The sequence below is a fragment of the Citrus sinensis genome, chromosome 3, assembly GCF_022201045.2.
Source record: "Citrus sinensis cultivar Valencia sweet orange chromosome 3, DVS_A1.0, whole genome shotgun sequence".
Taxonomy (NCBI): Eukaryota; Viridiplantae; Streptophyta; class Magnoliopsida; order Sapindales; family Rutaceae; genus Citrus; species Citrus sinensis.
Window position 1 is genome coordinate 41,833,808 of NC_068558.1, and position 20,396 is coordinate 41,854,203.

General features: G+C 34.9%; 3 protein-coding genes across 7 annotated transcripts; 1 reads left to right on the forward strand and 2 right to left on the reverse strand.

The window, feature by feature from the left end:
• Nucleotides 1-212: 212 nt before the first annotated feature.
• LOC102626806 (uncharacterized) lies at nt 213-2,936 on the forward strand. 2 transcript variants are annotated; one of them, XM_006480137.4, is made up of 5 exons: nt 213-374; nt 571-713; nt 841-998; nt 1,347-1,413; nt 2,634-2,936. In XM_006480137.4, the coding sequence occupies exons 2-5, from the start codon at nt 582-584 to the stop codon at nt 2,640-2,642; spliced, it is 366 nt and encodes a 121-aa protein (XP_006480200.2). In that variant the 5' UTR covers nt 213-374; nt 571-581; the 3' UTR covers nt 2,643-2,936. The 2 variants fall into 2 exon arrangements, with proteins under 2 accessions (XP_006480200.2, XP_006480199.2); XM_006480136.4 differs by having other exon boundaries at nt 218-374; nt 2,661-2,936.
• Nucleotides 2,937-3,036: 100 nt separating this feature from the next.
• Nucleotides 3,037-7,155, reverse strand: LOC102627276 (3-ketoacyl CoA thiolase 1, peroxisomal). Its single transcript, XM_006480138.4, has 14 exons — nt 6,909-7,155; nt 6,733-6,809; nt 6,555-6,639; nt 6,333-6,459; nt 5,934-6,032; nt 5,777-5,844; nt 5,590-5,697; nt 5,425-5,502; nt 5,216-5,348; nt 5,020-5,116; nt 4,687-4,810; nt 4,495-4,603; nt 4,107-4,190; nt 3,037-3,385 (listed from the first exon to the last, which is right to left on the reverse strand). The coding sequence occupies exons 1-14, from the start codon at nt 6,993-6,995 to the stop codon at nt 3,276-3,278; spliced, it is 1,386 nt and encodes a 461-aa protein (XP_006480201.2). The 5' UTR covers nt 6,996-7,155; the 3' UTR covers nt 3,037-3,275.
• Nucleotides 7,156-10,100: 2,945 nt separating this feature from the next.
• On the reverse strand, nt 10,101-18,109 carry LOC102625737 (uncharacterized). Of its 4 annotated transcripts, none has more exons than XM_006480134.4 (10): nt 17,788-18,103; nt 17,632-17,666; nt 14,360-17,340; nt 14,163-14,249; nt 12,997-13,149; nt 12,184-12,347; nt 11,944-12,091; nt 11,533-11,655; nt 11,366-11,453; nt 10,101-10,702 (listed from the first exon to the last, which is right to left on the reverse strand). In XM_006480134.4, exons 3-10 carry the CDS (start codon nt 17,294-17,296, stop codon nt 10,491-10,493), a joined length of 3,912 nt encoding a protein of 1,303 aa, XP_006480197.2. In that variant the 5' UTR covers nt 17,297-17,340; nt 17,632-17,666; nt 17,788-18,103; the 3' UTR covers nt 10,101-10,490. The 4 variants fall into 4 exon arrangements, with proteins under 4 accessions (XP_006480197.2, XP_006480195.2, XP_052292624.1 ...); XM_006480132.4 differs by having other exon boundaries at nt 17,573-17,666; XM_052436664.1 differs by having other exon boundaries at nt 17,543-17,666.
• Between the last annotated feature and the right edge of the window lie 2,287 nt (nt 18,110-20,396).

Below are 20,396 nucleotides of genomic sequence, written 5' to 3' on the forward strand. Positions count from 1 at the left end.
TTACTCTCTGCATGAAAAAGGTTTTCAATCTTTTTTTAAAATATGTATATATATATATATATAGAAGTTATTTTTTACTGAAATGACATTGACGACTGACGGTGTTTATTAATATTTTACTGGGAAAATGAAAATGCTGAGATGAATGGGCAAAAAGAAAAAGAATGCTAACATGCAAAAACGCATCGTTTTGACCCAGAACCGCGGCAACCGCCTGCCTAGCCAGTAGCCAGGTACGGTTGCCATTTGCCACGCCAAAATTCAAATCAAATTGTTTTAAATATCATTGATTTCGATTAAAACGTTCTCGACGAGAAGAGAAGAGTCGAATCGAAGACAATCAATCTCGCTGTTCCCGGCAAAATTCCGATCAGGTAAATAAATTTCCTTTACGAAGTACAAAATATTTCACAGCTGTTCGTTAACTAACGATTAATAAATATTAATTCCGAAGAATTACAGTCTGATTAATAATTATTTATTTATTTTAACAATTGAAAATTTTGTGTAATGCATGAACAAGCTTAAGCTTTTATAATTCTTTTTTTTTTCCCTTAACATTCTGAATTAGGGGAAGGAAGATGAGTTACCTGCTAACAACCCTAACGAAGAAGAAAGAAATAGATACAATTATTAGAGACACGATCGATAAGGTTCTCGTCCTCCGCTTCGGTCGCGCCACGGACGCCCTCTGTCTCCAGCTTGACGACATCGTATTATCTCTTCCTCTCTTCTATCTTTGCTTATTTTCCTCCTTTTTTTTTTTTTTTTGGTTTTCCTAATGGTATTGTTTATTCAATTACTAATAAAATAATTATTACAATTGATTATTACTTACAGCTTGCAAAATCATCACGTGATGTTTCAAAGTTTGCCGATGTGGCACTCGTGGACATTGACTCCGAGGATGTTCAGGTTTACGTCAAGTACTTCGATATTACTTTGATTCCATCAACTGTTTTCTTCTTCAATGCTCATCATATGAAGATGGATTCTGGGTGGGTCTTTATGCTTTCTTCTTTCACATTCCCTTTGCTTTAATTTGCATGTCAAAGGAACGATTTTCTTTCGTCAATTACAAATTACAGCATTAAATTTATCTATGTACCATTGCACGCGAAATGTTTAAAGTAAATTTGTAATTGCAATTTGTTATAAGCTGATTACAGCTTTTTGTTATCAAAGTGCACATAAATGAAAGTAAGACCTAATTTTCAGCATAATAATGGGAAAGTATTTGAAAAAGAGTGAAGATTCTTCCATGCATATTTCTATAATTTTTGATGATCCAAGTCTGTTCTTGATTACTACCATTCACAACATAGGATTCTTTTTTCTTAACACAGGACTGCTGATCACACTAAATGGGTGGGTGCATTCCATAGAAAACAAGACTTCATCGATGTTGTAGAGGTATGCTATCTTTTGTTCCTAAGTAATCCATTAAACTGGATTATGCCATCAATTCAGATTGTTTATCCTGGCTCTGTGGATATCATTATGGTTGCCTGATTACTTCATCGATCTGGAGATAGCATTGCAGATTTTTTTCCCCCTCCCTAAACTGACACACACGACACTGGCTTGGTCATTGCATGCAAACGTGTTATAGACGGCATAACTTGTTGGCAGCATATTTTTGAACTCACTGACAAGGATAATAGGCTTTGGATGATTTGAAGACACATTGTGTCATCGAGGAGTACTTGCTCTTACCTAGCTCTCGCATCACCTTAGAAGAATGTTTCTATCCTAATTTCCTTAGGAGAATTTGGTGTTTGCGGTTGGATTGCTAGGAGATCCATCTCCGAGATTTCAATTTTGACAATAATACCATTGTCAACATAGATGTTCTGCACTTCATATAAAGTGATGGCATGTAAGTCCTTTGATAGATGCAACAGTTCAGCCCCTTCAACCATGTTACTAAAAGGAATACCCTGTTCTGGAAGCCTGCTTTGGTGGGCAGGACAAGATTCTTTCACTTCTGAAGTTTGGACACACTTTTGAGGCAAAAAGGATATTTTCAAAATTTAAATTTGGGATAATATCATTTTACCACCTAACTTTTTCTTGACATATTAATTACCCGCCAAAGTTTTTTGGCAATTACTTTTTTTTTCCACCTAATACTTTAAATTTTATCATTTTACCATCAAACCATTAAAATAATAGAAATTTTAACAGAATTTATTGTAAAAGTCTATTCGGTGGTGAAGTGATATATCAGAAAAAGTTAGGTGGTAAAATGATAATAATCCCTTTAAATTTCTTGGTTTTCTTGGAGCATGTCTCATGTTTGTTTTAAAGTATATTGTCTCTTGTTTCGGAGTTGTCATTTAAAACTCTTGATTTTTGTAGATGACCAACCAGTAACTTGCCAAAAAGCCAAAAATATGAGAACTTCATAGTAGTGAAACAGTTTCTGTGTATATTAATACAATATACGTGAGGAGACATTTATAGTAGTCTCCCAAATTCCAATACTGAAGTAACTTTATGTATATGGTAAGCAAGTTTTGGCATAAAATGAGGTTTTGGTAACATTCTTGTCTATCAACCAGAAAATTGTAACCATTTTGTGTTTAGGTTTCTGTATATGCCAAATTGGTAAACTATAACTCTTTGTGCAGGCTTACTGACACTTGCCGTATGTGCAGGCAATATATAGGGGAGCCATGAAAGGCAAGCTTATCGTGAATTGCCCCCTGCCTCCAGAGCGAATACCAAAATATCAGCTGTTGTACAAGGATGTGTAGAATGGGAAGGCTTGGGGACTCCATACACTTCCTATGTTCATTTTTAACACTTAAAATATCAGCATCAGAATTTTTTTTCACAAATACTGTAGATTGCTCAGGTGGAAACAAGATTATTGCATTATCCATGTCTTGTAAATGGTGCTCAACTGTTTATATCAGTTTCATTTGGTTCCACTCTTTTACAGCGCTTTTTGAGATTTGATCTCGGAAGCCGTTTCATGTTAAACAAACCAAAGTCCTGTGGTTTGGACAAAGTTAAAAATACGTGGGTGGATATCATAATGGATGATAACCATGCTTGTATTTTCCTACTTCTTTTACGATAGAAAAATTCTAAAGTCCAATTACACCCAAAATTGCACACCATTGGATCTGAAAACAGATTGTTTGATAGTTAGCAATGGCTTTATTATGTTTCAACTAATACCCATAGTACCCATCATCAACTAATTTTGAAATTCAACCAATCCATGCTTACATAAAACAGTGAGATGCAATTGCAAACAAATGCATCTACTTGGCATCCTTTGACAAGTGGGTGTGAGTTGGAACCATTCGAGCATTGCATAGTTCGTCAACACAATCTCCTCTCTCGAAAACTGCTGCAGCCCCCATGCCTGAGCCTGCAATGAGAATAAGTACTTGGATGGTTTGTCATCAGGAAGAAAGATAGGGCAAGAAAGGAAAAAAAATGCAAATCTTATCCGGTCCTGGTTTCACAAAAACCAGGCACTTATTAGTCTAAATGCATTTCATTAGTCACAAAAGGGATAATTAAGTTAACTTCATGTACAAGGAACGTACCTCAACATCCAGCATATTTTAAGTCAAAAAGGACTATTTGGGATGAAAAATAGTGGAAGGATTAATATTGAAACTTGAATGGGGTTTTGATCAGTTCATCCCACTTTAAAATTTCACTGATGCTTCAAATGGATACCTTGTTGAGGATCAATGTATTTTTTGAGCTGAAGTTTTTGTTAAACAAAGGAACATATACAAAGGAGTGTGTCTATCAATGACAAAATATACATGGTGAAACTTGTCTTGACATTAAGGTGGGACCTCCTCTCGAGCAAACCCAATCGGGCAGGCTCAAGTATGCATCTTATGTTTGATATAGCAATGCCAAAAAAGAGGGTGGGTAAAAACTAAAAAGGATGCTACTAGCCGTCAACTAAACTCAGACCGATTGTCCAAAGATTAAGTCATCTATTATATACTAGCCTTACATGTTCTACCTTGGTTTCACATTATAATTTGTGTCATCCTCATTAGCTATCATGCATCTTCACATCAGATAGTTATATGTATATAGAGAGAGGGTGGGGGGTTAAGAGATACCTATGCACATGGAGATCACTCCAAATCGACAATCTTTGCCACGACGCTTCATCTCACTCAATAGAGTTGCAACACAGCGTGCACCTAGTACAGAAAAAAATAGGCTTGTTAAATTAGTGGCAGACCAACAATTGAGGCTCTGCTTTTCAAAATTAACAGAGCTTCTCAAAAGTTAGAAATATGTCACAGAATATTCCTGCAGACGCAATGCTCCCGAACCGTAAATAACACATGATTATATGTAATATTTATACCAAGTTCATGCTATGTTTTTCTGATCTCTATTTGCAAGTGCCAAACATGATAAGACATACAGGGTAATTTTCAAACTGAAAATTGTGAGTTTTCTGTGACACATGTTGTAGACTCAAAACTAAATAGTAAATACCTGTCGCACCCAGAGGATGCCCAAGAGCCACTGCACCTCCATTAACATTGACTTTTTCAGGATCAAGCCCCAGTTTCTTAATACAATAAACATACTGGGATGCAAATGCCTGAACACGTAACAAATTGCTTAAAGGTCAAGACCTCTAATTAAATTTACCATTATATTTGCAGCAATTATAGGAACCAATACCTCATTTATCTCAAACAAATTAATATCATCAATCTGAAGACCTGCAGACTTCACTGCAGCAGGTATTGCAACAGCTGGGCCTATGCCCATGACAGAAGGATCTACACCAACAGCAGAAAAACTCCTGCAAGGATAGCACATGGCATATTAGGTGCAGGAATGTGAACTTGTATCTCCACTTAAAAGAAAAAATTTTATCTAAAAGTTTCATGTGTGCATATAATCAGTTATATACTGACATGTTTTGCCCCTTCTCTAAATTCCTAGACAAATGGTCTTCTTCATATTCTGTATTTGTCTATCAAGCCTAATTACATAACTAGTTCATCTTACCTGAACACACCAAGAATTGGAAGACCCTTCTGCACAGCCAAACTTCTCTTCATAAGAAGAACTGCTCCAGCTCCATCACTGACCTGGCTAGCATTCCCTAGGATACAATTTGCAGATACATTTCAATTCAAAATATGCCTGAATCTACTGATCAAAATCATGGCAAAAATTCCACAAGTGAGATTATTTTAAATACCAGCAGTTGTCGTCCCATCCTTTTTAAATGCAGGCTTCAGCTTAGCCAGATCTGCAATTGTTGTGTTTGGTCGAATTCCATCATCCACAGAAATTGTGACACGCTTCTCCACTCCAGTTTTTGGGTCCACAATCTTAATAGAATATTATCGGTTATACGGAAAACTTCAGGGAAAAAAAAGGTGCATGAAAATCCACCGCATAATTTACCTTGGTATTCACTGGAATAATTTCATCTTTAAACTTGCCAGATGCAGTTGCAGCAGCAGCACGCCTATGAGATTCAACCTATTCTCACAAATCTAAGGTATTTAGCAAATACATAATATGTTGGCATCGACAGACAATATTGCATTAAAAGATCTATAGACTTACGGCAGCCAGGTCTTGCTCTTGTCGTGTCACACCAAATCTCTGTGCAACATTTTCAGAAGTGATACCCATAGGAAGCAGACAGTCCCGAGCTTGAGTAAAGATCTCCACCTGTTAACATCATAAATTTAATTGAAGGTACTAACGCATGATAAAAAAAGGTCTCCTAGCTAGTAGAGTTTGAATATACTTTGGGGTTAACTTGGCCAACAACGCTAATAGAATTCACAGTCATGCTTTCCAATCCAGCAGCAATACCTGCATTGTAAGGAACAAAGAGTGAGACAAAAGAAAAGTAATAGAGTATAAGGAAAAACTATAAAGTAAAGAATCTGAATTGCAGTTACCAATGTCATACAATCCAGCTTTTATAGCTGTTGCAACATCAGCAACCGCCTGCAAGCCAGATGAACACTGCCTGTTGACAGTTCTGAGGGGCACCGTTTCTGGTCAAAACAGATGTATCATGTAGCAAAGATTTAGTAAGAATTTGAAGAGGGATCCACAGTCAATGAAAACTAATGAGATTATCTAGTCCTTTTCTTCACATCATATTTTAGAACTGTTCGTTTTTAAGATTTAATGTCAGCATTGCAATTGTTCCAATGACTCCATTTAACAAGACCAAATTGAATAATCATTTTGGATGAGACTTTAACTTATTTACTTCCATGGTGTGTGCATACCCCCAGTTAACAAGAGAGTCGTAGAGAGTGCATGAAGAAGAATGATTAGGAAAAACATACCAGGGAAACCAGCATAGAACGCTGCCATCCTACACTCCATGGCTCTTGTTGAGCCAGGTGCCAAGACTGTACCAACAACTATATCCCCTACTTCACTGGGATTCAACCTCGTTTTCTCTATCACTGCCTGCACCGAGAATAGTAGGGACCAAATATTGTAACTGTAACCAAAATTGCAGCAACAATACATCCAAATAAAAATTAGATTAAGAGGCGCCAAACCTTTAGAACAGGTGCAAGCAGATCATCGGCAAGAGTATCCTTGAAGCCTCCACGTTTCGCCTTGCAAATTGCAGTACGGTATGCACTGTTTGGAATACTCCATTTATTAGTAATATGTAAATAACAAGTTGAATTAAGCTACAAGATTTTTCCTTAAAAATTCAACAATTTAACTTACGCCACAATGACGACATCATCATCAAAAGCAGGCTTCCTATGGTACCCTGCAGCCTCACCAGCCGAACAAATCGAAGCCTTTGATGATAATAAAAAACCAAAAATAAATGAAATCAAATAAATAAATAAATACAAAGAGTAATAAAAATTAAAAAAAAAAGATCGACGTGAACTTACAGAAATAGCCGGCGAGTCACTGGTTTGGGAAGAAGAAGGTTGAAGATGTTGAAGCAGAATTCTCTGTCTGTGAAGAGCTTTCTCCATCTCTCACTCTCAGGTTTCAATGGAAAGCTTTTGAGTTCTGATGAATCGAGAACCAGGGATGACTTGTTTACTCTTTCCTGGTTTGAATCTACTCCGAAGTTATAGTACTTTTTTTTTTTTTTTTTTGGCCCCTGAAATATACTTGGGAAATTATAGGACAGACTGACTGAACAGATTGACCAATAATTAAAGGCTAGATGGCAATCTAAACAAGCGGAGTTGACCAGCACGTTTTTCATACTACATTATTAATTCAGCTTCAGTGCATGTCCGTTGTATCTTGCCTCACTTTTTTCTTTTTTTTTTTTTAAAAAAAAAATTTTCGGAAACCATCCAATGTTGCCAATTTAATTTGTATTTAATAAACGTAATTTTTACTTATATTTAATTTATAGATATAAAAAGGGGAGACAAACTTGCGTTAATAATTTATGATGAGGCAGATTAAAGAATATGCTGCGCATATAAAAAAATTATAAATCACACTCGAGTTTTATTATTAGTTTTTTTGTCAAAATTTTTTTTATGTGAACTCTCACTTGTGTTGTAAAGAAGGGTGGATTCCCAATAAGGATGTGAGAAGGATGAATCAGAAGGCCGATAATGAAAGAGAAAGACCAATCAAATTGGGTATTGACTTGGAATGGAAATTCCGAAAAGAAGGCAAGACAAATGAGTTGGAAAGCAGACTATTTCGTTTCGACTTCCTCGCAGCGGACGCGTGTCAACATCTGATTCTGAGCGGAGGAATGGCGTGTGATCTTTCATCTTTGTAAAAACACGCCGAATTTGCCAAGCATTTTTCGTATTTCGTATTGAAATAATATCTTTTAGCCCCCCAAATTGGCTTTATTTTATATTATTACGTAAGAAGTTGAATTAAGTTACAGTACTCTGTAATTTACTTTTCTCACATAAACACTAATACATCAGTGAAACTTACATAATTTTTATAAAAGGAGTAAATTACAGCCTCTGTAGTGTAATATTTGCATTATTCAAATCTTAAACGCAGAGTTATCAATTTTTTATTTTTCTCATGTGAAGTGAACGCGGATTTCAACAATGAGGTTGGTGGGTGGAAGGGAGTGGGGAAGCTGGAGCCTGGATATAATGTATTATTATTAATATAAAAAATTTTAAAAAAATAGGCGATCCTGATTCGAGCATGTGAAACGTCGCTAGCCGATATTGACCATCAGTCAAGGCCATTACCTTTGAGTCCACGCCACCCGCGAGCAACGTTGAAGTAAATCGCATCGTTTTGTTTATAAACTAATCAATCTACACTGAACGGGTTGTTAGAGTACAGCACGTGTATTTTACTGTATTAGATATGATTAAAATATTATTCTTGTAAAAACCTATGTATGATTATAATTTCTGATTGCATGGCATTAAAATATTATTTACATTTAAAATATAATTATTGGACTTTTATTATTTAATAAACATACTAAATTCATAGTTATCAATATATTAATTTATATTTAAATTAATTAATAATATAAGATAGTAACGAACTAAAATTAATAAATAAATGATAATACATTATTTTACTTTCATTACATAAACTCATTTAAATAATTTTAATTTAAATTTGTAAAAAAATATTTTAATTTTATGTAATCATTTATTAGTTACTAAAAATACTAAATTTAAAAATAAATTTAAATTAAACAATTATATTCGACTTTAATAAATAAAATTATAATTTAATTATGTCTTACAATATATTATATTATCTAATGATATAATATTGTAATTTTACAATATAATATTAAACTACACTATACTCTAATAATTGATATATAGGAACGAATTATATTACAATATGATACTATTAATAATATAGCATAATACTGTAATATTTTTTAATTTAATAATAATATTTTTATTATTAATAGATCATTTTTATATTATAAAATTAATTATTTAATACTTAATTTCAAAAAATTAATAATAGACCTAAAAATATTAATAAATTTAAATAATATTAATTTAATCTTGATATTATTATAAAATAATATTATTCTATATAATACAATTCATACTACATCAAATATAGTATTGCATTATAATTTAATATAATGTATTCTAATGTAATATGTGTGCCAAATACACCTATAATGTTAATTAAAAAAAAAATCTTATTGACGGGGTGGAAGGGCAATTATTCAGCCCACAGGGGCAATTAATAATAATCCCTTATCCCTTACTCTCCCTGAATACTTAATGCAATGCACTGTGATATTTTTCCCAAATGCAAAAGAAATATACAAGTGCCTAGAGACTTAGGGTCCGTTTGCCTTTTTTTTTTTTTTTTTAATTTAATGACTTAATTGTCTTAATTTTAATCAATTAAATCATTAATTTTTTTTAATTTCATAAAAAATTTCAACAATTAAGTCATTAAGCTATTAAACTTCTTTTTTTTTAGTTTTTTACTAAATCTAAAAGGTTTGAATGTCATTAAAAGTTATTCTCTAAAATATCCCCATCTAATTAATTAATTTTCATTATTATTTTTATCTTTCTATTTTCTTCAAATTAACATTATTTACTTTGATAATTTTTTATTAAATATTTTTCATATAAAAATATCACAAACTATAATAACTTGATTAAAATATATAATATAGAATACTAAAAAATTATATTCAATTGAATATGATTTATGTTATAAAAATATATTAACTTATTCATATTTTTTAAGATATTTATTATTTGTTTAACATTTATAATTTATAAAGTTATAAATGTAAAAATATTAGTTTTCAGATTTTTTAAATTAAAAAAATAACTTAATATTTATTTTTAATAATTTTAACAATAAAAAAAATATAATTCAAATTCAAACATTTAAATCTATTTAAGATTTAGACTAATTCAAGTTTATTCATATTTAAAAAAAAAAAAAAAAAACCCACCTTAGGGTCTAAGGGGCAGCTGCACCGTGGACCCTTATTTGCCTATATCCATATTGGTTTAGAAAATGCAATCAATCAAAATATCTGTAATATAAATTGAAACCAATGTAGCAATGCTACCAGAAGAAGAAGAAGAAGAAGAATGACGAAACAAGAAACTCTGACCATAAAGGAGTTAAGCTGAAACACTGCACCTCTTTTGAACGCGTATTTACAAAATTACAAACGAACACAGTTTCTCCGGCAAAAACAACATAGAAAGCCAAATGGAGAACTTAAGTATAATGCTCTCTTCATTGCTTCCTTACTACCGTGATTTAAGTTGTTCTCTTCTCTCTCTCTCTTTTTTTCTATTTTTTGTCCTTTTTTACACAAAAGAATTAAAAAATAATGACATGTCAACCGACAAAGGTGTAAGAAAAAAATTTTAAAAAGAAAAAAAAGGAGAGAAAAAAGACTACAAGCTCAAGTCATGCCCACTCCTCAAGCTATATCCACTGATTACTACACGAAATAGTCCCCATACCTGAATAATGGAAGAGGTTCTTGTATGCGTTTTGTCTGTTCATGCGGAAACAATTGGCTTAGTCTGTTTTGGCTCACTATTAATGCACTTTGACTCAATGGCCGCAGAAATAGTTCGCAACCTGCTTGTTATTTCAGTAAATGACGGCCTGGCTTCAGGATCCGCTGCCCAGCACTGTTCCATCAATTTTCTCCACTCAGGATCACAACGTTCTGGGATAGTAGGTCGAAGCGTGTTCTTCACAATCCCCCCTTCACACAATTTCCAAGACAAATCAGAACAAACAGTTGAAAAGAAAAAAAGAATTGATAGAAAATGAGAGCGTACAGCAGTTGGACTTAGCAGCGAAAAAGGCATTATAGGTGCTAAACTGGCAATGCCATAATCTTGTAAGTGAAAATTAAGTTTCAACAATAAGCAATCCTTCTTCATTGCGCCTTCAGTGAAATCCATTACACTTGTCCAAACATAAGTTAAGGAATAAAAGATAAAAAAATGTCCATCACTATAGTTCACAATGCCATTTACATATCTGACATATGTAACTCCAGCTATTCTTATGTATTTTCTCCCCTTTCTTTTTCTCAAATGATGTAGAACTTGCAGGAGTTGCACTATTAGTGAAGTTTACGCTCTCCATAAAAGGGAATTGACTGCATTTACATATTGAAGAGTATCGAAACACAGAAGAGGTTGGGGCACCACAAAATCATTAAATCATTACCAAATGATATCATTAAATTAGCTTCAGAGAACTTCTGTGGCAGGGCAATGAACTGGTTACCTTCTTTTGATTATCAAGTTATTTTTGGATATAATTCAATTTCACAGACAAAAAGAAAAGCATGACTGAATAAAACTCATGTAAGTTTACAATCAGCAGAGACTAATCATTAGGTTAAGGACAAACTTACCAATAATGGCACCACAATGCATATCTGCATAAGGTTCCTCCCCAGTCAAGATTTCCCACATCGAAATTCCAAAAGAGAAAACATCAACCTGTCAAATTGAATACAGTATTGTTGAATGCCATGGCATAAGCATAACTTAACTTCTCTTTTAAAAATTGCAATATGACCTTTTCGGAAACCCGGTTACTGCTACCATTCAGCAGTTCTGGTGCCATCCATGGGAGTGTTCCTCTGACACCACCTGATACCAGAGTATTGCGCTTGATTCTTGACAATCCAAAATCCCCAACCTGCAGGACAACAACCAGTGGTGATGTTTGAATTTTAACAGTGCAAGTGCAAAAATATAAAACAGAAGAGGCAGTCGACAGGAGCTTCTCCACAGAAGTTTCCTTGAAATTACAATCAGATTATAACTTCTCGCCTAATACTGGATCAATGTTTTTCAGGGAATTGATTTATGCCTAAATGTGTCTCCAAAATGCCTGTCTGGATGGAAACACATTTCTAGCTTCGAGGTGTTCATGGACTTCAGCATCTTGCCTGATAACAGGGGAAAATTGGTCTGAAACTTTTACCTTGCATATCGGCCGCTGAGGATCCCTCAGATTGACTAACAAATTTTCACATTTCAGATCAAAGTGGACAATGTTTTTTGAGTGCAAGTATTCCATGCCAAAAGCTGCATCCATGGCAATTATAAGCTTTTTACGACGATCAAGTGATCTGCATAAGAATACCCATTCCCAATGAAAGCATTAATAACTAAGAGAAGCAAAAAAATTGATAAGAAATGAAAGCTAAATTGCCTAAACTACCTATCCTTCTTAAGTAGCACATGCTTAAGTGACCCATTGACCATAAATTCAGTTACAGTGGCCAAGGTTCCTCCAGTTCCATCTGGGACTACTCCATAAAAAGCAACAACATTTGGATGATGAAGATTTGAGAGAATATGAGCCTCTCTCCAGAAGTCTTTGGTCTGTAAATCCAAAAATACATCAGCATCACATGCACGTGACAGTGATAACCAAAAATGAATGATTGTATTCAGGAATCTATATCATTAAAGAGAGGAGGACCCCCCCTTTGTTATCAGCTTTTCCAGTTGACAACCAAAAATAGTCCAGTTAATTTACTCTTACATCAATGGGATAGAACATAACTCTATCCCAAATCAGCGTACCAATGTGATTCGATGTCTCCATTGAATTTCTTCAGTTCACTTTTCACTTTATTTCCGTGTTCCTTGTTACCCTTGAGTCAAAGTCAGATTTTCAACTATTCTCATCCTATCTATACAACCTAATCTTACGCAATTTAGTGCCCGGCCATCTCTTTAGCTCACCTCTACTCTCACTAGAGCTTGTCCTACTAAAATTGTGGGTAAGATGGTGCCAACACAATTGTTAGTTTTAAGAAGGCCAGTTGTTATATAAGCATCAATCATGTTCCTTGCAATCATACCACGTAAACAAAGCCTCCCCGTGATAATAATAACACATGAACAATTATGAAAAATGGAAGAGGCACAACATGGCAGAGCCAATTCTTTCCCACTCCCATATATATGCATCACTTGAAGCTTCAAATGAAAAATGCACCAAGAAGGAAAGTATCTGGGAACCCACCAATCGTTCTTGCTCTGATGATCTCCCAGCAAAGCAGCTCTTTTTTATTCTCTTTATAGCAACATCTGAACCCCGCCATTTTCCATGATAGACAGTTCCATAGGTACCAGATCCAAGCTCTCGTAGTTCTTCAAGGTCAACATTCTTTATAATCTGTATCAATATAAAAAAAATTGGGTCTCACAAACAACTTCAGAATCAAGGTCAAAACAATTCCAAGAAGTTGGTAATTGAACTATGAAAATCATGACATTTGAAACTTGTGATCAGAACCAACAAAACACTAAATTCAAGTATAAATGCTATCAAAGGAAACAAAAAAGTCCAATCTCGTTAGGAACACTTAGGCCAGCTCCATGATCAAGGAGATATTAATCCACTGGCAGTAAGAGGATTGATTGCTTATACACCTAGTAGAGACTGAACTTTACATATAAGAATAGGGCTTACAGGTTCTACAGCCCCAACTAAACTTAAATAATATTGAGTTATTAAGCTGATCATGGCTTGGCACAAACTATCATCTTTATTAGTAGGAAAGCCAGGTCAACTCCTTAATTCAATTGTTAATCACATAAGCCTCACATCAAGGTCAATTGAATAATACTTCTAAAACATAAAATTCCTATTGCCTAAAAACAGCTGATCTCAGTAACTTTGCAGAAAACAAGCCACTTCGCAATTTACAGGTAGCAAACTTATGACCATTGAAACTCTTTCAACTCAAATACCTAAAGACATAAAGAATGTAGGCTGTAAGACATAAAGAATGTAGGTTGTTGTGGCTATTTTTAGTTACCCAGTTATATTTGTAACAATTTCCAAGGCATGTAGGAGGTTTTCAGGCATCAATCACCACATTATTATGCAAAACCAGCAGGAAGATGATGAAACAATATAGTGTGTCTTGTAATTATATTAGAAGAAGATGTAATCTATTCTATTGTAAATTCCAAAAATAGAAATGCTTCATGTTCTTCAACAAGACTCGAGACTTCCTCCAAAACAAACATCATCCCTCAGTAAGAAGATCATGAGAGAACAGCTATAGTTGGCATATATTTAATCCTCAAATCATAGTGATTACTATGTTTTGAAAAAGCAGATTTAACAACAAGAACTTAACCAAAATCAAGAGTGAACTGGTCAAGAGAACAGTATAAAACCTGCAGGCCATAGATGCTGGCTTCCATTTCAGCTATCATTGCATCACTGAAAGATTCATCCTTATCTTGGACATCAGCTTTAGAATCCTATTAAGAAAGAGCAAAATAAAAAAACCCAGTCATCTAGCAGCTCACACCAACGAGTAAATGCAAAATTTATAAAACCAGAGACTAGTAGGAAGTTTAACCATTCTTACCTGTGACAGAGATTCCGGAAAGATACTCTCTGACTCAGTTTCATTAGTGGACATTACATCACTGCTAGTTGCATCCAAGTGCGAGACAACCTCAGGTGAAAATTGATGCTCAGATGGCATGCTACCAGTCACATCTCCCACAATGACCAATGGCTCCTGTTTATTTTGATCTTTATTTTGAATTATTGAGGGTGTTTGGATGTATGCAACATCTTCTACATTTGACTTCTTAGAAACAGATTCTCCAAAACCCAATTTCTCAGCCATTTTACCAGAGCAATTTAGAAAATCATTGTCAAGAGGAGAAACCTCTCTCTTTAAAGCAACATCTGCAGTTAGGTTCTGCAACTTTGCATCAAGATCACCTTTTGGTAAATGTGAACTTGGAACAGCATCATTTTGAACCAGAGATGGGGAAGAATCTGCAGAGACTATTAGTTTAGCTTCTCTAAGATCTGCATTAGTTTGATTAACAACTGGTTGCATGTGCACTGGTTCTTGGGAAGCTAAACCATTGCATGACCCAGATGTTAGATCAGCCAGAGAATTTTCATCGCCAGAACCCTCTCTCGTATTTGGAAATGGGCCTGCAACATCAGAGTTCTTGGTCCATGAAAGATTGCATTTTTGTCCACCTACCACTGTGCTACTCGATTCACAATGCTGATTGTACACAGTTTGGCCCCGGACAAGACGGTCAGATGGAGTTTTACCCAGTTCTTTGCTTTTGGGGTGCTCCATCAGAGTGTTGATACAAGGTCTGGGATGAATGACTGTAGATGCAGAAAGCATATCCCTAGAGAATCGCATATCTTGTGCATTTGTATTATCACCAGATGCCACAGTTTGATTGGAATTGATATTAGGTAAATTCTTCCTATATTCCATATTGGTTGCTGGTAATTGTTCGGCATAGAAGTTTCCACCTTCATGCAAAAACAAAACTCTTTCATCGACCTGGTCCATTGTTTTGGAAGTTGTAGAATTTCCGCCACTAGGGACCGGTTTCATGAAACTAGACTTGCTCACATCATCTTTAGCTGTTTGGGACTTTTCATTGATATTACTGACAACATTACAAATAGGCCCATTTCTGCTGGCAAACTCTGGACATGGAGAGTGCAGCATATTTCCCCGTGATGCAGTCGTATTAATATCCAGTAAAAGCTCTGGTACTCTTGGATCCAAAGGTTTGACACTCTCAAGCAGCTGCATTGGCATTTCTGGTGAGGCATTTGTAACTGGCAGTGAAGGCAATTGAGTCTTTGCAAAGATCAAGGGAGATGACGGGCTCACTCCTTCTACAGAACAGTAAGCTGAGGTCCCTCCATACTCCTGCAGCTTTGAATCAGAAAATGCATGTGGCATACCTTGTAGAGGGTCAATGGAGTCAAAAGATCCAGAAAAAAAACCCATAGCTTCCTCTGGGTGTGGGAGATGCTTTTCTGAGTGGAAAATCCTTTCCTTATGCACAGGCCTCTCACAGGTGAAACCGTCAAAATCAAAAGCATTATGATCCAAAGCTGAAGGATTCGTATCTTCAATAGAATTGCAGTAGAGAAATTGAACTCCATGGGGTTGGTCTGGCTGCTTGTTATCAACCTGTTTGTAAGGCTGAAGATAATTTGTCAAAGTTACTGGCTCCTGAGGAGGATAATTGAAATTAGCAGTGTTGGTGCCAGCATCCTCAGGTGGTAATTGGGCAGTGATGAAGGAACTACCGCTCTCAATGCTGGAGTTATTCCCATGCAGTTGATTAGGATGTCTGGTTGTATCACTAGATTCATTAATAAATTGAGTAGGATGGAAGGCATTCAATCCACCCTTAACCTCCAGAGGTACCACGGAAGTTGGAGCAAGTTTCTGAAAACTTGGATTAAGATCCAAAATTGTCCCTATTCGACTGGCTTCATTTCCCAAAGTCTGCCCACCAGCACTTTTCCTAGGACTGGAACCCAGCATACCATTCACAGCAACAACATATTCGTAATCAGGACTGTTCGGCTGAATAGTGTTTGCCTCCAAGGAAGCTGTGTTCTCAGATTCACTCAAGGGAATCAAAAATAACCTAAGTCTTTGAGAACCCTCAAGTCTTTCAAGTCCACAATATTCATCTATCATATTCTGAAGGTCATCATCCGAAGACACAGATATAAGGGCATCAAGATCCTCACCTGGAAGCTGATATTTGATCAAGTGAGGTTGGTTGCAAATATTCGAAGTTTTCTTCACAAGTTCTTCCCAAGAAAGATTTGTCCTAAGAGAAATGATCCGTGTCTCTCCCCCTACATATCTGAGTTTGCCATCACTGGGCCTGGGCAATATTTTCCCACCAAAGCTGCAGAGAAATTTCATCTTCCCAGATTGTGATCTACCCAAAACTTTGGGCCCATTAAAGTTGCTGCTGCAAGAAGGCTCTATAACATGAGTGGGTGGAGAAGTTGATACCAAACCAGCTGCTCTATCACCGTTCAGCTCACCAAAAGCTTTTCTTTCCCCACATTTACTATCAGCATCTTCTTTACGATATCTGCTCACTTTATCACCATAAGCCCCATTCTCCATCTCCTTAAGAGACCCTTTTGTGGATCCAATATCAGAAATATCAGAAGCACTCTCAGAATCCATTCTCTTCAACCCAAGAATTCGGGCAAGATCCTCGTACCTCATCTGGTTATTCTGATTATAATGTTGTCCAACCATCATCTCATTATTCTGAACTGTGTTGGTCATGGCTGGAATCCCTCTTGCAGCAGTACGGTCCTGAAGAAACTCCATGGAAAATTCCTCACCTGTCCGTACAGACACATTTGTATGTACATCTTTTACAGTATTTGGTACTACATAACTTGACTCTAGTTGGATCCATTGACCAGATGGGCCAGGTGCCTCGCTGGTCATGGTAGGATCAGATATGGGAGGCCTATTCAGCTGCATAACAGCACTGCCTTAGCTCCTCAGCTGCTATTATCATCTCCAATCTGAAAATACACAAGCTAGTGGTTCTCGTAACAGCAATCCCCACTAATTTCTCAATTAATTGAAATTATCAAGTATTGAATTCCCTATCTATATGATCAAAATCAAATATCAAACAATTCTTCCGAATTTACACACAAATGAATTTTTTCCCTATCTAAATTCACTGTAGAATTCAGTGAATTACACACGAACTTATCTCACAAACAATCAAGAAGCGAAAGCAATTATTACGATTGAGCAGATCCGAATTGCATGTATATCACAATCAATCATGTAAATCAATCAAATACCGCATGATCTTCTGCCAACATTCTGTATACAAAACCTGAACAGTTGAAAAAATAACATAGATTAAACAAAAGAGCACAGCTTCAATAATTTTCTTTCTTTTTGAAAAAAAAAATCCTGAACTGATAAAATTGAATATCAAAACTGGATCAGAGTACCTGATTATTGGCTTCTGCTCGGCAACTCTCTCTGTCTCCGCTTTTGAGTTACTGATTTAACAAAAAAAAAAGGTTTTTGGTATTGAATTATGTGGATTTCGAAGAGCGATCAGGAGAAAAAAGAAAAATTAAACTTAAAATCTTGGATGAGATGAGAAATCGAAAATGGTGAAACGGAACGATAGAGAAGAGAAAGCGTGGCTTAAGCCTGTAGCAGCTTCAATCTCAGGCGCGACATTGCCGAGAATTAAGCGGCATCCGCACTCAGAGCTAAATTAAAATTGAAATTTCCCTTTTTTTAACTGTAAACGTAATTTTTAAATGTATAATTCTTTTTGTTTTTACTCCCTCTCTCTGCCCTCCGTCCGACGTGGCCCGTCGTTATTCGGACATAAAATTAACCTTATCAGTTCTGCTTTCATATAATCTCTCTACTAGAAATGTCACTAGAAAAATAGGGAAAACTTTTATAATTAATTCTTAATAATTATTTAAATCAATCTCTTTATTAAAACATAAAGAAGATTATCATAAATAATAAATAGCTGTCATTGGAAAATTAGGGAAAATATTTATAATTAATTATTAATAATTGTTTAAATCGATCTTTTTATTAAAAAATAGAGAAGATTATCATAAATAATAACTTGCTATTGAAAATTTCAGTTATCAAGTATGTTGTTGGTTCACTAGCAGATATCGCCAAATTTGTAAGTATTTGTGATAAATTCAATAAATAGTCGTCATATTGTGTCTAAGCTTCGTACACCTGATTCAATTAAATCTTAGCCGTTGGAAACGGGGAATTGCAAGTTCGGTGGGTAACAGGTGCCAATGCCAATTCTGGCCCAGCGAAATGGGCCGGTACCAAATGGACGGTCGTGATTATGATAACGGCATCCCATTTACGTGTAGTCGAGACGCCAATGGACCTCCCTCGGGTGAAAGATAATTAATGATGTGGGCGCACCCATAACCAGACGTCTTTTTGACTACAATTGCCTGCCAGACCGGCATCATGGAATGAGCCAACGACCTTTAATTTAATTTATTTTGTTTTGTTTTGGAAGCAAGCAGAATTTTCATCTACTAAATCAGTTTACGGTTGGATCACTAATACACGTGTCACCTCGTCAAGCATCAATATCGGTAAAAGAATTTTTTTCTTTTTTTTTTGACGATAGGCATTTGTTAAACCATTGCTATCTCAACTCTCCAGGCGTATTTAATACATTATAATGCATTACAGCGTAATAAATTATTTAATGTAGGATATATTATGTTATATTATTTAATACAAACTTTATTATTATACTAATATTATATTATATAATATTTAGTGTTACATTATATTAATTTTTAATTATACTTTATTTAGTGGTACATGCACTGTATTGCGTTATATTTTTTTGTGTGATTAATTTAAATTACCTTTCAAAAGAAATGAATTTTTAACAAAATATTAGTTTTCATTGGCAAATTAATGCCATGTTTTTATTTATTTATTCAAGAACAACGTGTAACTACTATCAATCTTCTTTAAATTATTAGAAAATTGAATTCTATAATTTTTGACAGCATAACATCATTTTTTTCCCCTAAAAAAATTAAGCAAATAAAATAAATAACCTTTAATTCCCAACACAAATAAATTAATATAACCTGAAATACCACCACTCTCAATACTCGCAAAATGCCTTCATATATTTATTCAATAGATTCTATTTATATTATCATATGTGCGTACAGTATTATAGCATTGTAAAATATTATACTTTATCATGTTACAGTTAGATGTTGGATGAAAATCTCACTAACTCAAAAGAATAATACATCTTCAAGCTGCTTAAGCCAGAGAAGATAACCATCATTGATCCAATGTGGATGCACCAAACACTTCTTGTCTTCTTCTCATGCTCCGTCCATTTAAGATTCTCATATTGGGTAACCACGTTTACCCGATGAATCAATTACCACGTGTGCAGGTAGGTCAAAAACTCTTATATATATATATATATAGGGAAATTATTATTTGTATACCCTTAGTTTACTCCATTATCAAAAATACTATAACACTTTGAGGGTGTATCAATCGTCTACCCTAAGTTGACAAAATGTATCAGCCGACCACCTAACCGTTAGTTGCCGTTTAAATATGATAACGTCAGAAGAGTAATCTGGTCTTTTCATATGATACAAGTGATAATTTAAGAGTATACAAGTGATAAAAAGATAATTTAAGGGTATACAAGTGATAATTTTCAAGGGTAAAATCGTCAAATAACTGCAATTTCGTTAATTTTCAAACGGCAATTAACGATTTGGTGGTCGGTTGATACATTTCGTCAATTTAGGGTGGACGATTGATACACCCTCAAAATGTTGTAGTATTTTTGATAACATAGTAAATATAGGGTATACAAATGATAATTTCCCTATATATATATTAAAAACAAGAATCCCCTATGTTACATGTACGTAACTTACAACTCTCTCATATGAATAGTAAGTGGTGTGGGTCCACGCACTATTCATGTGAGAAGGTTGTAAGTTACATGCATATAACTTAGCATTAGCCTAAAAACAATTACTACCTTAGAGCTGCTCTA